At 38.9% G+C, this 19,364-nt stretch overlaps 1 protein-coding gene across 3 annotated transcripts in view; it reads right to left on the reverse strand.

The window, feature by feature from the left end:
* TFB1M (transcription factor B1, mitochondrial) overlaps positions 1-3,923 on the reverse strand; it is a 65,816-nt gene extending 61,893 nt beyond the window's left edge. For 2 of the 3 annotated variants that reach the window (XM_054556915.2, XM_054556913.2), the window contains exons 1-2: positions 3,693-3,923; positions 585-736 (exon numbers count right to left, since the gene is read on the reverse strand). In XM_054556915.2, coding sequence (XP_054412890.2) covers positions 585-736; positions 3,693-3,825 — 285 coding nt within the window. In that variant the 5' untranslated portion in view covers positions 3,826-3,923. 3 annotated transcript variants of the gene reach the window in all.
* Positions 3,924-19,364: the final 15,441 nt, after the last annotated feature.

The raw sequence follows: 19,364 nt of genomic DNA on the forward strand, positions 1-19,364 counted from the left end.
AATAACAGTGCCTGTATTTTAAAGATGCATGTATCATTTCATTTAAACCTCATCCTAAATCTATAAAAGTACAACTTCCTTCCTTCACTTAAAAAATTTATCTTATAAAAGAATGCTTAAGCTTCATAATTAGTCTCTCATGATGAAAAACGTGCATATGTCTTACTCATCTTTTGTTTGTGGAAATGCTTTTTGAACCTAAATGAAGTTCTCAAAAGTCGTACCAATGAGTCATTACTGGCCATTATTTATTTTTATTTATTTTTGAAGGAATGGGTCACGACACGCACAACTATTAGCAGACTTAAAAAAAAAACACACAAAACAATTAATTTGTTTAGCATAAATGCTTAAAGCAGGGTTTTTCAAGGTGTAGTCAACAGACCATCTGAGAGTGCTTTTTAAAAATGGAGATTTCCAGATTTCTCCAGACTATGGAATCAAAATCTCTGGAATGGGGCCTTGGGGATCTATAGTTGAGGAAAAACCTACATAATCTTTGGATACCTTGGGGTTTAAGCATCATGGCATAAAGATTTAAATTCAGCTTTTGCCTCCTAAAGAAGACACTTTAAGCATCTCACCTGTAATCCAGGAATAAATCGAGTGTCCTTTTCAACCACCAGAAGTTCAGCGACATCGGCATTAAGAATAGATCTTGTGATTCCCCCTGGCCCAGGGCCCACTTCGTAAACATAAGCATTTGTCAGATTGCCAGCTTTCCTTACAATTTTATCTAGAGGAAAAAGAGTTTTAGTTATCTCAATTAACTTGGCAAATTTCAACATATGAAATTTAGAGAGAAAAATCTTCTGTAAAAATTCAGTCATTACCCAATCAATTGATCCTTTATGTATAATATTTATTTGACTATTTAACTCTCTACCTAAATTAACATGAAGTGGCAACTGAATATGCTACCACATCACCGTTGAACTGTACCAGTCCCTTAACAAACACAGGATTATCATGACAAAGTTTCTTAGCTTAAATTTAGCTAATATTGTAGTTTCTATCTGTCCCATGCAAATTCCTTTCAAACTGATTTGAAACCAACCGACTCCTAAGAACAGACTGGATAAGAATGCAGCACTTTTCTATAGTTATTGAACATTGAATATCTGAATAAGCAATACTAGTTTCACATTCAGAATCTTCAGTACTGCTAGTGAAATCCAAAAGCAAAAAGTACTGAAGTCTCATTTTTATCTAGAGACATCTTGGTGGTGGTCAATATGGCAATGGCAATAAGTTCTTAGATCATAAGATTTTCAGAAATTTGAATTCTTAGTCATTTTCAGGAAAAAGTTAAATTGAGCAGTTGAGGGTTTTTAAAGCTTTGCACACATGCATGTCAATACAGAAAAATTAATTTTTTAATTAATCAAATTCAAGTTAACAGCCCTTAAGACATCATAAAAAAGTAGAGTATTGACTCTGTGCAACCAGTCATCACATCTGGAAAAACATGCAATGGGCTGGTCTTAGTGACTTTGAGATATGGAAATCCAAGGAACTGGTCTTCCTAGGATAGTGGAAATTTAGTCACTAAAAACACACCAGTACTTCTTGTAAGTGTTCACAGTCCTGTTTTTGCTTGTTTTCAACAACTTACCTTTGTCAGCTAAAATGTGGAAACTAGTTTCTCAACCATCCAAAAATGGTTTAGTCTTTTAACAGGGAGGGAATTAGCATCCACTGACCATCTTACCTATTATGATCGATTTACACACATTCTCACCTAATCCTTACATGTTAACCAAGGACTCCTATCCCAATTTCATTTCTCTTAACTTTTCAGTTTCCTTGTCTATTGTTTTATTTGTACAAGGTCATGGACTTCAACATAGGTGTAAATCCTAAAGCCAATGCCTCTCAGAGGGAACAGGAATGATACATTATGGAATAAATTTAATACTCTCCTTCTTTAAAATGGAGAGCTACAACAGTAGGCAGGTCTCTGCTCTCAAACTTTTCAGGCACATTGAAATACAAATGAATATTAAAGAAGCACTATCAAATCAATGAGCTTGGATTTCAATCTTGCTCTCTTCTGCCTGAGCTTCTAACCTCAGGTAAGTACCCTCATCTCCTTTAACTCTGGTTCCCATAGAAAGAGTGGCTAATATCTAGAATTTGAAACTTACTCCTGAAGATAAAGGCTCATGAGAAAATGTATTTGAAGGATTTTAAAAAATATAGACAGACCTATAACTTCTGCCCTGAGAATGGTGATTTATATTTAGAATGTGGCTAATAACAAGCAGAAAAGGCTGGTACTAGCTATTACTAGAACCAAAGAATTTTAGAGTGGGTAATCTTTTAAAGTAGTAGGCCCTTCTTCCAATTAAAAGATGAGGAAACTACTAGACGTGGTGGCTCACACCTGTAATCCCAACACTTTGGAAGGCCGAGGCGAGTGGATCACTTGAGATCAGGAGTTCGAGACCAGCCTGACCAACATAGTGAAACCCCGTCTTTACTAAAAACACAAAATTAGCTGGGCATGGTGGCTCACGCCTGTAATCCTAGCTACCTAGGAGGCTAAGACACGAGAATCACTTGAACTGGGGAGGCGGAGGTTGCAGTGAGCCGAGATCATGCTATTGCACTCCAGCTTGGGCAACAAGAGCGAAACTCCATCTTAAAAAAAAAAAAAAGAGAAAACTTAAGAGTTATTTTATCCAAAGTCATATTGCTACAGGCAGAATAAAGACTGCATGTCCAAGAAATAAAACATTTTATGTTTTCTGGAGTGTGCTTCATTTAAGTGAAAATGAACTTTTTGGGTGTGATTTACTGCTCTTTACAACTTCTGAAGTGGGACTAAATAGAATGAAATATGAAAATCTCAAAACCTAAGTACTCCAGCCGTGACTTAGTAGACATATTTGTAATATATTTTTGCAACCTCATCTTACAGAACACCACTAAGCAATGGTGATGGTGGTTAAACGAATATATATTAATACATTCGTCAAAACTCATCAAATTGAGCACTTCAAACTGATTAATTTTATTGCATATAAATTATATCTCATAAAAAGTGACTTTAAACAATTAGGTGTGGGAATGTAAACTTGCTAAAAGTAAGCTCCTCGAGGAAACACCGTCTTGTTCACGCCCATATCCTACCCCCGGCACTAGCACAATATTGCTTGTGTAACATGTACTTATGAATGAATATTAGTGCCCCCGAGGCTTTCTTAGACTGAACAGGTAAACGTTTAAATAACGAATCATACGAGGGATACTCTTTTCACCAAGTTATTGATAAAATCCTCGCATCAATTTAAATTCTGGTAACTTTAAACTGCATGTAAAGCAAGCGCACTCAGCATGTGCTGTACCACTTCAGAGTGATTGATTTCACAGTGACCCAGATTCCAATATTCACTAGCGCCTTTCACGACCCATGAACCCTTCCTCCCCCAGTGAGCTTGGTATTTATGCAGCCTGCCGGCAGGCTACACCCCCCCGAACGCGGAGTTTTGTGAGCAATCAACGCACTTCACGTGTCTCCTGGGCGGTGGGACCGGAGTTCTTCTGATACAAAGAGGTCGAAGGACCTGACCAAAAGCCCGTCGCACGCCAGTGCCTGGACACCCGCCCGCGGGGACGTGCAAGACCCCCCGGCCCACGCCCCCACGGACACTGGGGAGACATCCGGGGAGCACTGCTAAGCCATCCACCTGTCAGCCTCAAGTCCAGGAGGAAATTCTGTGATAGCTGCTTCGCTGCTTGCAGTCTTAACAACTTAATGATTTCTCGAATCGTGGGCAACGGCGGGAGACGGCAAGTGCTGAGTTTTCCGGACGCAGCCATGAGACGCGGCAAGCACCAGCCACCCCTGCTTCACCCGGGCCCTTCACCGCCGCTCCGAAAGAAACGCGCAGGGGAGGAACCTGCGAGACCTAAGGCCCGCCTCAGAGCCAGCCCCATTGGTCAGACCTACCTCACCGGAAGCGATGACCGCGGACAGGAAATCCCGGCGTGCTGAGAGCGCATGCGCTACGTCCCGCCGAGAGAAGGGCAGGCTGGGTGCCCAGCGGCTTCCGCTTGTGACAGCGGGGGAGGAGCCGGGTGGGCGAGGCTTCTCCGGGGCGGGCTGTGGGGAGAGCGCCCAGGAGGGCGGGACGAGGCGGGGCCTGGATAGGGTGGGGTTTTTCGGAGGAGTTGCTCTGAGCTATGATGCAGCCGATTTACTCCCACCCTGAAGTTCCCAAGGGCTTCCAGCCCTTTGACGTTCTAAATACCCGTCTGTGAATATTAGAGGAAAAGCGGGTGCTTAGAGGCAAAGCTATTGTTTGTTAGCAATTCTTTTTTACAGTCAGGTGTTTTTAGAACCGCCGCTCTGCAGATGCTGCATGACGGGTTTTTAACTTCTTTCAGCCTCAGTTTTTTCATCAGTTAAATGGACCTAATGTCCACCTCAAAATTGTGAGCACTAAATGAGAGAGATCGCCTGGTGTGCACATTCAAAACATAGTGCTCGCATGGCATTGGGTAAGCCCACACGTGATCAGTGGTGGCTGTTATAATTATATGGCAGATGAATAATTGGCCAGTGTAAAGAGGTCATTCGATTTGCTAGGATTACAGCTAAGAACAGAGAGAAGACTGAAATATGAGTTCTGTCTTTCCGTTATACCAGATAAAACAACGAAGCAAAAAAAAAAAAAAAGTTTCTCTGATAGGTGGGAGAATTTTGCTGTTTTAACCCTGCTTATATTTGGACATTGCTGCATTGATCACAAATGAATCTTAAAGTTTTTGGTCCTCAATTAGTAAGTTTTTAAAAAAGCTAATGGAAAACGAAATAACTATGGGTATGGATATAGAATTGAGGAGTACTTTGAAATTCTAGTGGAAAACTCAACCACCTTCTATAAAAGCTATTTTAAAAGGAACTGAGATAATCTCCTAGCTTTAAAAAATAGTGATGACTGCCATAGAGGTAAGGAGATTTGCCCAACGTGGCATCAAAATGTAGACTGAAAGTACAAACTCTTGATTCAGATATCTTATTGTCCAAAACACACTATACCTGATAAAGCATTATTTCACGGTTATATTCATTATTTCCCGTACTCCTCACAATGGTCCCATGTGAATGAGGTTATTATTCTTAGTTTGCTGTGAAGAAATAGGGGAGGTGAGGTCATTTGACAATGCCCAGAGTCAGACAGCAAAGGACAGAGAGAAGACAACCTGAGTTGTGTTTTTCCTGATCTCACTGGCCACATTCAAGAATCAGCTTATTATTTTTAAGTTAATATATGTTAATTTTGTAACATTTACATATATAGAAATACGAATCTAGGTGTAAACATAAGCTTACAGTTTTCATATGATTATTTAAAACAATTGCAATAAATATATACAAAACCAATACAAATGGTCTTATTAATTGACAATGATGAACACTGTTAAATCACTACACTTAGTGCTAACTGGCAGGATTCCTTTTTTTTTTTTTTTTTTAAGTTTCAGCCTACCAGTGATACAGTGTGCCACGTAATGACTAAATGTTCTCATTAGTTTTCTGGAGTCAAACTGTTACCAAATCTTTGTTCAAATTTTTTTCCATTGTCGCGTGTCTTTCTTTTGGAAGAACATGGAAGCTACATATTAAGTCCGCCTGCATCTGTTTTCAGTAGCTTGGAAACAAGTGAATTTGAATTATTTGGCACTAATGCTACCATGAACACACACGTTGTGTAACAGGTATAAAGAGGATATTCAGATGACCCCAAATATAATCACATGAGCTTTTTAAAAGATTAACATCAACATAGAAACAAACTAAAATCTAAATGAGTAAAACACCTTTGCATGGAGAATTTGTAGATTCCTGATAATTTGTCCCCAGATCTAAATATGAATTTATGGATGGTTTATACCATGCCATCTTCAATAACTGACATTTGTTAGATTATGACCTATTTATAAAGCAGCTTCCTTTGTTACTTAATTCTCATTTCAGTTCTGTGATGTAGGTTCACAAAGATGTGTCTTAGTTCATTCCTGCTGCTATAACAAAATATCTGAGACTGGGAAATTTATAAAGAACAGAAATGTATTTCTCACAGTTCTGGAGGCTGAAAGTCCAAGATCAGGGAGCTGGCAAGTTTGGTGCCTTGTGAAGGCTGCTCTCTCTAACTCAAGATAGCATCTTGTCACTGCATCCCCCAGAAAAGAGGAATGTCGTGTCCTCACATGTCCAAAGGCAGAAGGGCAAAAAGGGATTAGCTAATTCCCTCCAGCTCTTCATAAGGTTGCCAATCCCATTTATGAGAGCTCTAACTCAATCAATTAATCACCCATTTAGGGCCTCCCTGTCAATATGCTATCACATTGGTGATTTAGTTTCAGCACGTGAATTTTGGGGGACATTCAGACCATAGCACAGTGCTTTGCTAGTAGGTGGTGGAACTGAGTTTAGATCTTCTGGCAGCACTGTGCTTTTTATTAGCCTCTGATATGTGTTAAATAATTTTTTAACTGAGTTAAAAATTCTAGCTTAGGAGAATCTTCCAAGTTTTTAGTAGTTCTTGAGATCCAATTTTTGTCATAAATATCTAATCCTCGGTCTTTAATTTTCAGAAAATTATGCATAACTCCCTGCAAAAGCCTAAGAAATCAGGAGGGGGTGTTTTAGTAGTGTATTTCACATATTAATGCAAATGGTTTTATCCCTTAAAAGAGAGGTATGCAGTTTCATCAGTTTTGAAGCTTTGAAGTGTCTGCTTCATCTAGATACAGATTTTAATATGCTAAAATATTATAATTAATACAGAAATCACTAGCCCCACCTGTCAGTGAAGATGAAGAACTACAAATGATTCATGCTAAACTATATTGCAGTATTCTAATTTGCGTAAAATCCCAAAATGATTATGTAGGAAAATTACTTATTATTTTAGTATTTATTTTAATAAAAATGCATATGTGACTTTATTTGGTATAAGTGATTTAGTGTCTATTTATAGAAAAAGTGCTAATTCTAAAAGGTTGTCATTTTACTGTTCCCTGAAAGAGACTTGAAAGCTGCAGAGAGCAATATCTTCCTGCCATGTGGGAATTTTCAGAGAAAATTAAATGTGGCTTGGAATTGCCAAATTGAACTTTATAAAATGACTATTATGGTATGTAAAGTGCCCTTTTCTGATAGTATTTTATAATTACATCTAATATGATTCAATGCTCCAGAGAAATACTAAGAGCTGCATTTCACACATATTTAGGGTTTTTTTTGTCTTAATGGCTCTTTGATGCCCACTGTTCATTCACAAAGGAATCTAGTGACCTACCTAGAGGGAAGAAGGAAAAACGTGATAACTCTGAGCAGACGGACCAAATGCTTATTCTGTGGGGATAGAAGTAGGGCAACTTATGGCAACAACACGAGCTAATTGCCTGAGGGAACCATGGAACACTTACACTATTTTTGAAAATACAGCGTTTATCCCTATTTCAAGCAGTGTTGAAAGCCTGCTCATTGTCCCCAAAGGTCTGTGAATTATTGTCAAGTATCCTAATGAGATGTTGAGGATGGGCAACTCGTTCGACTCAGGGAGCTATGGGTAGGGCTTTTTCCTATACAGTAAGCAAACCTTTTTGTGAATGAAGAAAATATGCTAACAGCATTAAAAAATAATTAGCCTTTATTATATAGGCAAACCTTTGAGATACTATGGATTCAGTACCAGACCACCAAAATAAAGTGAATATCTCCATAAAGTGAGACAGATGAAGTTTTTGGTTTCCCAGTGCATATGAAAGGGATATTTACATTCTATTGTTGTCTATTCAGTGTGCAATAGCATTATGGCTACAAAAAATATGTACAGACCTTAATTTAAAATACCTTATAGCTAAAAAATGCTAACGGTCATCTGAGTCTTTAGTGAATGTTAACCTTTTTGCTGGTAGAGGGTCTTGCCGTGACTTGATGGTTGCTAACTGATCAGGGTGGTGGTTTCTTAAAATTAGACAGTGAAGTTTGCTGCATCTTTTAACTCTTTTTGTGAAAGATTTCTCTGTAGCAGAGAATGCATTTTACCCATGGTAGGACTTCTTTCAAAATTGGAATGAGTCCTTTCAAATTCTGCCACTGCTTTATCGACTAAGTTTATGTAATATTCTAAATCTTTTGTTGGAATTTCAACAGTGTTCACAGTATCTTCACTAGGAGCAGATTCCATCTCAAGAAACCATTTTCTTTGTTAATTCCTAAGAAGCAACTCCTCATTCGTTCAAGTTTTAACATGAGATTGCAGAAATTCAGTCTTATCTTTAGGCTTCACTTCTAATTCCATTTCTCCTGCTACTTCTACCACATCTGCCATTACTTCTTCTACTGAAGTCTTGAACCCCCCCCAAGGTCATCCGTGAGGGTTAGAAACCACGTCTTTCAAACTTCTGTTAATGTTGATATTTTGGCCTCCTCCATGAATCATGAATGTTCTTAATGTCATCTAGAATGGTGACTCCTTTGTAGAAGGTTTTCAATTTACTTTGCCCAGATCCACCAAAGGAATTACAATCTAGGGCAGCTATACCATTACAAAATGTGTTTCTTACATAATAAGACTTGAAAGTAAAAATTACTCTTTGATTCATGGGCTGCAGAATGGATGTTATGTTAGCAAGCATGAAAACAATATGAATCTCCTTGTATCTCTCCATCAGAGCTCTTGGATGGCCAGGTGAGTTATCAGCGAACAGTAATATTTTAAAGAATCTAAAGAATCTTTTTATTTTTTCCCTGAGCAGTAGGTCTCAACAATGACTTAAAATATTCAGTGACCGTGCTGTAAACAGATGTACAGTCATCCAGGTTTTGTTGTTTCATTTCTAGAGCACAAGTAGAGTAGATTTAGCATAATTCTTACTTGCCCTAGAATTTTTAATATGATAAATAAGCATTGGTTTCAACTTAAAGTCACCAGCTTCATTAGCCCCTAATAAGTGTTAGCCTGTTGTTTGCAGCTTTAAAGTCAGGCATCGAATTGTCTTCTCTAGCTATGAAAGTCCTAAATGGCATGTTCTTCCAGTATAAGGCTGTTTTGTCTACATTGAAAACCTATTATTTGATATCACCACATTCATCAATGATCTCTTCATCCCCTCAACACCTGTATCCCATACCATCATTGATTCCCAAAATCCTATCTCCACAACAGATCTCACACTTGGCTTCTCTCCAGTTCTGCTGCCAGCATCTTTCACGTTCATTCCCGCAACAGCTTTCAGTCTTGTTCTACAATACATTTCTATTCAGCAGCAAAACGATCTTTAAAAGTGGAAATTGGATCACTTCACTTATCTGCATACAGCCCTTCAGGGGCCTCCCATTGCATTTAAAATAAAAATCTAATCGCTCGCTATGGGCTAAAAAACCTATGTCCAACCTCATTTAGATCCACCTTCCTGAAGATAAGCTGTGGCCATGTTGGTCCTCTTTCAGTTCCTCAAACATGCCAAGTGCTTGCTTCCTCTCCTTTCTTGCATATGCAGTTTTCTCTGCCTGGGATGATCACCTCCCACTCTTCAGCTGGCTATCGCCTTTTCTTTTTCTGTCTCAACTTCAAGGTGACCTCTTCAGCTAGAGCTTTTCTTGACACATTCTAACAAGAGAAGAACCACAAGAATGCCTCTGCAACTTTATCCGCTTTGTGGGGCAAAATCCTATTCATTTTTCTGGGCCCAACACAAGTGTGACTCTTTGTGAGAAACTTTTTGATATTTATTGATCACCTTCTTATCATGCTCTCCAGTCTGGTCCTGATCCCTTCCGCTCTGAGGTCCTGCTGTGCTACATTTATAAACCCAGCAGAATCCATGTTGCATTTTGCAATATAGTAACTTGCATCATCATATACTGCACTGTAATATAATATAATTTCAGGGCCTCCTTTGTCAGACTCTCAGCTCTTCAAAGAAAACAGTGTATTTTATTCATCTTTGTGTATGCAGCATTAGCAGGGTGCCTGGCACACAAGGGGCACCAAGATATGTTTCCTGATGAGACCCAAACCATGGAGATTGTTGCCAGTTTTAGACACAAACTGTACAACAAACTGTATTGAATAGAGCAGGGGTGCTGGAGTTAAGAAAACTTGGGTAAAAATCCAGGCTCCATCCTCGTTTTACTTACGTGACCTTGGGCAAGCTACCTAATCTTTTTGGAACTTAGTTTTTGTGGTAAGCAGAAAAATGGCCCCCAAAGATGTTCACATTCTAATCTCTGGAAAATGTGAATATGTGAGGTTACATGGCAAAGGGCAATTTAGGTTGCAGATGGAGTGTACGTTGCCAGTCAGCTAACTTTAAGACAGGGAAATGATCCTGGATTATGCAGGTGAGCCCATTGCAATCACGAGTCCTTAAAAGTGGAAAAGAGAACTGGAAGAGAGAGCCAGAGAGATGACAGTGTGAAAAGGACTTGGCCTGATGTTGCTGGCTTTGCAGATGGAGGAAGAAGGTGGAGGAGGTTCAAGAGGCAAGAAGGTTGAGCATCCTCTGGAAGCTGGAAAATACAAGGAAATTGATTCTCCCCTAGAGCCTCCAGAAAGGAAGGCAGCCCTGCTGACATCTTGATTTGAGCTCAGTGAGAGCCATTTCAGACTTCTAAATGACTGAACTGTAGGATAATACACTTAAGTTGTTTTGAGCCACTAAGTCTATGGTAATTTGTTACGTCAGCGACAGAAAACCAATGTAGCTGCTTTGACTGTAACATGAAAATAGTAACAGATGCCTTATAGCATTACAAAATATGTATTATGTCTCATTATACTTCATAAGACAATGCATGTAATGGACCAAATATAGTGCCTATGAAATTATGAACAACACTGAAGTTGTTTCATAAATTCATTAATTCTCTTCTCCTTCCCTCTTCCTGTGTGAACATGCTCATCTAGTAGACATAGATCTAGCTATATATAATCAACATACAAATTGTATGGTATTAAAATAAATGTTCTTATGGTATTGAAATGAAATAACCGTCAAGATATAGTTCCCTTATTGTTGTTGTAACATAAGACAAAGTAAGCTCGGAAGATTACTGCTCGTTTATTATTCTGTAGCTTTCATGAAAGATGATTTTTCCTTTTGCAGATTTTTATTGAGCTTGGCTGTTGCATATTAACTCTTTATTCTTTTGCTTCATTATTTAGAGGCGTTGACAATTTTAACACTGGAGGGTTACCTTCAGGACAGAATTACAAATGTTATACCTTAACACTAGTGCATCATTTGATCTTACCATTGTCCACTTTGAAACTATTCATTTTAGGCCTATTCGGCACCTTTCTTGTTCTTTTTGGGGATGGGAGTGAGGAAGGGTCAGTGGTTCTAATTCAGCAGAAAGGTTTAGGTAACAATTATACCAAATCAAGTGGAGGTGCAAAATATAAAATCTTGAATTATCATAATAAAATGTTAAATTGTATTGTGAAATTATATACATTATGTTGTGATGGAAATTCTGTAATTTTAGATTATCTTCAAAACCGTTTGCTTAAGAGTCTTATAAATGGTAGGGACTATGGGGAAGGAAAGAAGAGTGCTGGCTTAGGACTATAATAGCTACAATAGTTCATTTATCTTGCATTATGTTTTATTATATCATGTCATAATATATTAACATCACACCCTATCATAGCATATCGTATTATAATTTATATATTACTTACGAGTTAAATAGGCTTTTGTAGTTTCACCTAGGAATCCAATTATGGCTTAAACTGTTTTTAGTTTAAAGTTTAGTTTATTTTTAGTTTAAACTGTGTTTAAGTCATGATGGATTCCTAGGTGAAACTACAAAAGCATGTTTTAATGTCTTCCTATTTCTATAGGAAAAATGCCTACCAAATTCCAATGAATTTAGGAATGATTTGTTGCAGATTGCCAAACCAAGTTTTTGTAACTGTCCCTGTTATTCTTATTCTCTTGTGCTTCAATCTGCAGCCAACCGTTTTTTTGGTTTTTTGTTTTTGAGACAGAGTCTCGCTTCTTCACCCAGTCTGGAGTGCAATGGTGCAATCTCTGCCTCCCAGGTTCAAGCAATTCTCCTGCCTCAGCCTCCCCAGTAGCTGAGATTACAGGCATGTGCCACCACGCCCAGCTAATTTTTGTGTTTTTAGTAGAGATAGGGTTTCACCCTGTTGGCCAGGCTGGTCTTGAAAACTCCTGACCTCAAGTGATCCACCCATCTCGGCCTCCCAAAGTGCTGGGATTACAGGCGTGAGCCACCATACCCGGCCCCAACCCTTTATTTCTCATATGTATTATTCAAACTTTTTGGACCATGACCCACAGTAAGAAATGTCTTTTACATTGTAACCCTATATATACACGCACCCACCCACACACTTAAAAGTTTGATAAAACATTCTATATGTGTGATGCAATCTTTTACAAACTATTTTCTAAACTATTTGCCTTTAAAAAAGTGATTGTTACAAAATTTATTATAATAATTATTACTGCCCAATAATACGTTATGACCTGCCGTTTGTAAAACACTGTCTTACTTTCTTATTAGTCCCTAAGCCAAAAAAGTGTAACATGGTATACTGATCTAACAATCTCTGATTGTTAGATACTGATCTCTGTCAGTTTTCCTTCATTCACTTGCCATGACTATCTTTGTAACTCAGATGACAGACTTTTTTTGTTTGCTTTTTAAGTTTGGGAACCACTAGCAGTGCAGGTCACTAACAAATGTGGTAGGCATGTAATTTAAATGTATATACTCTCAACTTTATTTATTGTAAAATATAATGATACGTGTCCTGTGAGAAAGGTTGTATACTATTTTCCCGCTCTCTTATATGCATTGGCTTTTTGGGAGTCTTGTGGTATATGTCCTTTTCTTGTGTATTAAGTGGAACATAGAGCATTTTGCATTTTTTTTGTAACAGGAAAAAGGCCCTTCACTGTTAGAGGAAGCTTTGGGAAGAAATGGTCCGGGAAACTTATATAATTTAGGAGGCTTTCTTTAAGAAAAGAACACCACATTATAAATATAAAATTAAGTATCAAAACCATTTATTTGGACTAAGAAAAGGACTGACAAGAAATGACAGATACTTAATGACAAAGAGCACAAACAACAACATCCTGAAAAGTAATAGAATATTTTTTATTTTAAAAGTAAACGAATACATTTTATGTTATTTAGCCTAATATTTAATCAAATTTCCTACTTTCAGACTTCTTTGATAATTTTTCCCTTCCATTTTTGAAAGCAAACTCTTCAGTTTCATCTTCATATGATAATGTTTTAGGAATACATTCCATAGAGAGAATAGAAAGATAATTTAGTTTTTCTTCTACCATGATTGATTACAGTTTGTTTTTTATTTTTGATAATTTAGAAACATTTCTTATAGCTTTCACAACTCATAGTTGGCAATGTCATATAAATTGTTAGGATTGTTCTCAAATTTGGAAACCTCTATTAAGTTTTTTGCACATATGATCTGTTTGTTTTCAAGGCATTTCAAGCTTTCTAGTGCACTATCCTATGTTGAGTACTTTGAATTAATGACACTCATTAACCAATTTGTCATAGGTGTACTCATTGTGGTGATGTATTGTGAGTTTATATTTTATTCATTGATATCAATATTTGGTGTCAAAAAGTTGAGGTATTTAATTTTTTCCAGTGTATTCATATTATTCACTTGTGTTTATTAATTGGGTTATCAAATAATCCATAAGCCTATCATTATTTTTACTCTATTCTTCTGACTGCATTTGATATGCTGAATGTTTTTGTTGCAATTTACTTCTTGATATTGAAATAATTTCTATTGATTTTATTGCTCACTCTGTTGCTTTTGTGTCTTACTCTATTACTTTTTTATTGACATTTTCTCTCAGTTCTTTAAATACTTGATTTAAAGATAGCAGAAAGAAAACTCCATATTCTCCCAACAGGAGTCTGTAATTTTACATTTATTTTACTGAAATGTTCTGAAACATCTTGCCAAATTTCGGTTAAAATGTGTATTTCTAACTCAATTTCCCCTTTAGCTAGATTCCCAAAGTACTCTCCATCACCAGAATACAACCTGAAAAGAGACAGTGGTCTTGACTGACTAGGGTTAAAATGTCTTGCTTTTGTAAATTTTACAGAAACATATACCATGTTAGTAGATTTCTAGAGCCCTTCCCAAGGCTTGAAAATGGCTTGTTCAAATGAAAGGCCCTGACATTTCAACTTCTCATGCTTCCTAGTTAATCTGCTTGTATACAGGGAGAAAGGCCAGACTGAACAACCTCTTGGGACACCATTATTAGAGACTAGTTGTGTCATCAAGGCAAAACAGGGCTTCTCTACAACGCAGAGTCAGTTGTTTGTATTCCCTGAAAATCAGGCCCTGAGGCAAGGGTGTGGATGCAGGTTGTTTGTTTAATTGCCCCTCCTGGAGAGGTAATCCCAGGAAGCACAAGTGAGGAAGTGGAGAAAATGCCATGGGAAAAGGAGAAAGGCCAATTCCAGGGGTTAGGGAGTAGTTTCATGTTAGGGCTCCAGGCAACTGGGGCTCAATCCCAGGGGATCTTTTGAAAAACCGTGTGCAGCCCAACTCAGCATTGTCCCACCAGAAGCTGGGGAGGCTCCAAAGCCCCCAGGCATGGAAGACAGCAGGGGAGGTAGGGAGCTGTCAGTTTGCCTGGATCACAGCTGCAGATGAACTCAGGAGGACCATACGGATCTGGGGTGGGGCAAAGCCAGGCGGCATCCGCTATCCTCTGTGAATCTTATTCACCTGAGTTTAGTAACTCAAAATTATTTAGAGTGATAAGGAATCTTCAATGTTGTGGATCTTTCTCATGTCATTAAGAGGACTTTGAAGTTAGTGGACAATGTGGTCATCCCTAACTTGCCAGAGGAAGTGTTCAAATCCAAGTATTGAAATTCTAGAATCAAGACATTTTGAACCAGAGATAAGTATTCTCTTTTTTTTTTTTTGAGATGGAGTCTCCCTCTGTCGCCCAGGCTGGAGTGCAGTGGCCCAATCTCGGCTCACTGCAAGCTCCGCCTCCCGTGTTCACACCATTCTCCTGCCTCAGCCTCCTGAGTAGCTGGGACTACAGGCGCCCGCCACCGTGCCTGGCTAATTTTTTGTATTTTCAGTAGAGACGGGGTTTCACCGTGTTATCCAGGATGGTCTCGATCTCCTGACCTCGTGATCTGCCTGCCTCGGCCTCCCAAAGTGCTGGGATTAGAGGCGTGAGCCACCACGCCCGGCCGAGTATTCTCTTTAAACTGAAAGAAGGCATAGTTAGAATTTCTAATTGCCTTTAATTAAATCTATCACTTCCTAAGTATAAACAAAAGTGGTGAAATATTTTTGGATATACCAACAATGAACAGTTCATTAACGAGAATGAATTTTACCTTTCTGAGGGTTCCCATTGCATAACTTTATTCATTTTGAGGAAAGCAAGGGCTGACCATTTTATGCTCATCTACTATGGTCACCTATTAAAGAATGGAATTATGATAATCCAAGGGGGAAAATAAAATATTTAAAATGAAATTGGTCTAAGTAGGAGAATGAACATCAGGCTAAGTGTTAATGAAGCTGGGTTTTGTCCCATTTAGTCAGCTCCATAAATCTTGAGAAGCCATTTTTCTTCTCTGTGCCTCAGTGTCCTCATTTGTATGTTAGAGGGCTTGGATTGGCTGATCCCGAAGGTCACCTCCAGTTCTGAGGTAGTCGTTGAAAACATGAGGACCGAAGCCTGGCCTAAGGCATGGGTCTTATTGTGATATTGTGGACTTGACCAAATGTTAACCTTTCTGACCTTCAGTTTTCTCCTCAGAAAAATGAAGGGGCTGGGCTATTCTTTAAGGACACCTCTGTTCTGCAGTCCAGATAAATAAAAATGTGAGGGGAAAAATCCGGAAAAATGCATAGAGTGAAGCTCAGCATGGCCACTGGGTGGTGATCTTGTTCCATGTTAAGAAAAATTTTATGGCATTTACCAAGAGTTTCAAAGTTTGACTTAACTAAGCATAGTGAAGAAAGACTTTCAAAAGGATAAAATAAAAAAAACAGGCCAGCAAAAACCAGAATTATGGGGAAAGTGACAATAAACAGCAATGCCAAATAAGAGACATAAAATCCCTGTAGCTAAGGCAGTAAAACATAGAGGGGTATATGAGAGTTGTGTTTTGGGTATTATTTAAAGGAATATAGGGAGAGGAGTACATTGTAAATTCATATAGTTTTTGAAAAACATGACATAAAAGTTAACTCTAACATTTAAAAATTAAACTTGTAGAATTACCAAATACCTCAAGACTGTGCTAGAGTACTGAAGTCTAAACTTGAAAAATCTAAACCAAATCAGTAAACATTTGTTATTTCTTTTGTTTAAATCTCAAAGGAACACTTAAAGGAATTGTAACACTGTTCCAATCTTTTGATATTAAATCAAGTGAGCCAATGAACAAGTTGTGAGCTTTTTCGCATTTTATGGGAGGAGGTGGTCTTTCTCAGGCTGTCTCACTTACCTTGAGAATCTTGGGATGATTGTTCCTGGGGCTAGCGATTGCCCCTGCATTGGATTGAGGGCCATTTCTCTGGGAAGAACCGAGGATCGGGAGGAATGCAGAGGAGGATAAAGTTTCTCTGATCATAGTGCCACCCACCTCTATCTCTAGAAAAGGTTATATTCAAAGAAAAACACAATCTTCCCACCAAAGCACCAGTGGGCATGCAGGGAAGAACCCAGAGTCTTGAAGAGGACAACGACAGACCAGGTTCACACTCCCGAAGATGGCAGATTATGTCTCGTGCAATAAGCCGATATCTGACAGCCAGAGGATGTCTAGGCCACGGTCTGCCATTTCCCATTGTTGACTTTTCTGTTCACCATCTCCTCTGGTTTTCTCCCAGTTAGTCCTTATCCTCCTTTTGCTAGGTGGGTACAGGTTTCTTCTGAAGGCCAAAGCCTGGGCCCTATTGCTCTGGTTGCCATGGCTGTTTCTTTTCTCTCCTTTCCTTTGATACATTAGCTATTAGCTTACATAGTCCTCTCACCAGTGGATGTTCCCATTCAAAAGGCAAAAAAAAAAAAAAAAAAATTATATTGCTAAGTAACCTTTAACAATGAATACCATTCATTATGCATTTGCTTAATGATACAAAGGCATTGTTTGCTCTATTGCAGGTGATAACAGCAGATCAAAGGCACCAAGGCCAGCTGGAATGTGCTTGAGAAGAGCCAGCAGAGACTGTGTGGAAATTATGCTTAGCATTTATATTGCACTTTATACTCTCAAAGGATTCTGCAATTATTAATTAATTATCCCACACAATAGCTCTATGAGGAAGGTCAGTGTCAGTAGCTCTATTTTACAGATAAAGAATCAGATAGCAGTTAAGCGATTTCCCCCTTCCCACCTCAACATTTAAAGATCTCATGTCAAAGCAGACCTGGGGTGGGGGCAGCAGGTAAGTTACAAAGTGACTGAAAAGTAAACAGACCAGGGCTGCCTCTTGCCCAGGCTCCACTTCCTTTGATCTGTCTTTTGAAAGCCCTCTGAACATAAGCTAGGTTCTGGACTTGCATACTGCTTCCCTGGGCAGCCTAGTTGCTCTTGCTGTGCTTGTCTTTTCTACATATCCACTGTTGTGTGTGTAATTCTAATTTCCTTTTCATTCATTCATTCATTCATTCATTCATTCAATGAAACTTATTTGGGCATTTATTGTAGTTGATTTGGTTAGGAATATAGAAATGAAAAACATGATTCTTGCCTTTGAGGAACTTTAATTTCTTAATAGGGATACACACACACACACACACACACACACACACAGAGACACACACTGCTGGAGGACATGGGATGAAAAAGGTGTTAATTCTTCTTGGCAGCATCACGAAGGTCTACATTGAGGAGATGGTGTTTGAGCCAATCTCTTGATAATGCCATGCTTGTGATCCGAGCAGCAGGATCCTGACGGTCCCTAAAGGAGAGATGATAGAAAGTATCCTGAATGTCGGTGACTTCACATTTGTGAAGGCCAAAGCCTGTTAGGTCAGGCCTCCTGTTGGCTAATGTGAGAGACTCTTATCCTATAGTGTTTAAATTATTTGTGTGAATGTTTTCCCTTTTTACGGGACTAGAAACAATTTTAAAATGAGGACAAATTCTGATGGCCCACAGCATATTGCAGGGAATAATAGCAGGCATAGCTACCATGTATCGAGTAAATGAGCCTATTCTGTTTAGTGCTTTACATAGCTGATTCTAGTTAAGCCCGCCAAAAACCTTTGAGGCAGTATTGTTCCCCCCACACCGTGTGTTTTTTGGGAAAGTTTAAGCAATTTGCTCACAGCTACATAGTTCTGTGTGCTATTGAACAAGAATTTGGTGACCTGTGCTTTGTGCTAAGCACTGAGATCCAAATGGTGAGCACAGCAAATGTGGACGCTCCCCACGGCAGAAGACAGACATTAACCAATAATAACCATATATCAATGTATAATTACAACCTGTAATAAAGTCTCTGAAGGAAAAAGCAAAACATGCTGTATAGGAGAAGCTAGCATAGGATGACCAGATCTGACCATGGACTAGTAGATGTGAGGAGAGATGTGAGGGAAAGGCCAAGGTCAGGGAGCACATACCTGGAGGTTCTGATGGTGAGGCTGAGTAATGAAAGATACATGGGTGTTAGGTAGTCCAAAGAGAAAGCATGTGCAAAGGCCCTGGTGTAGGAGGGAGCTGGGAGTATCTGAGAATCAGCGAGCAGGTCTGCTGTACACAGGAGATGAGTGGAGAAGGAGAGGTGGCACATCTTGTAAGATTGTGTAGGCTAGGATAGAGCTTGATGTTTAAAAATGATAGGCATTGTATTTGCAGGTTTTAAGGGAATGCATTCCTTGATGAGATGAATAGTCAATCTGGGTGCAGTGGGGAGAGCAAATGGGAGAGGAGTCAGAGTGTGAGAAGGGAAAGTGATTAAGAGGGTATTATAGTAATTCTGGGGTGAAATAATGGTAAGGCCAGGGTGGCAATGGTACACATGGTGAGAAACGTGTGTGTGAGATATTTGCAAAGTCAAATGGACAGCTCTCGGCGATGGGTGGGAAGAGGTGGAGTGGGGAGGGAAAGGAAGCTGTCAAGGCTGATTCCCAGGTTCCTGGCTTGGACAGGTGAATGGTTGGAGATATATATAGGATGTCCTTTTGTATGCTGGAGGGGGACCAGCAGTTTGAGAGGAAGGGTTCTTGAGTAGGTGGCAGAGGAATAATTTGGATCTAGGTCTGTTTTTCATCAAAATGTGCTTCTCATCAATTCCTGAAACATACACATATTTTTG

Source organism: Pongo abelii, chromosome 5, assembly GCF_028885655.2.
Source record: "Pongo abelii isolate AG06213 chromosome 5, NHGRI_mPonAbe1-v2.0_pri, whole genome shotgun sequence".
Taxonomy (NCBI): Eukaryota; Metazoa; Chordata; class Mammalia; order Primates; family Hominidae; genus Pongo; species Pongo abelii.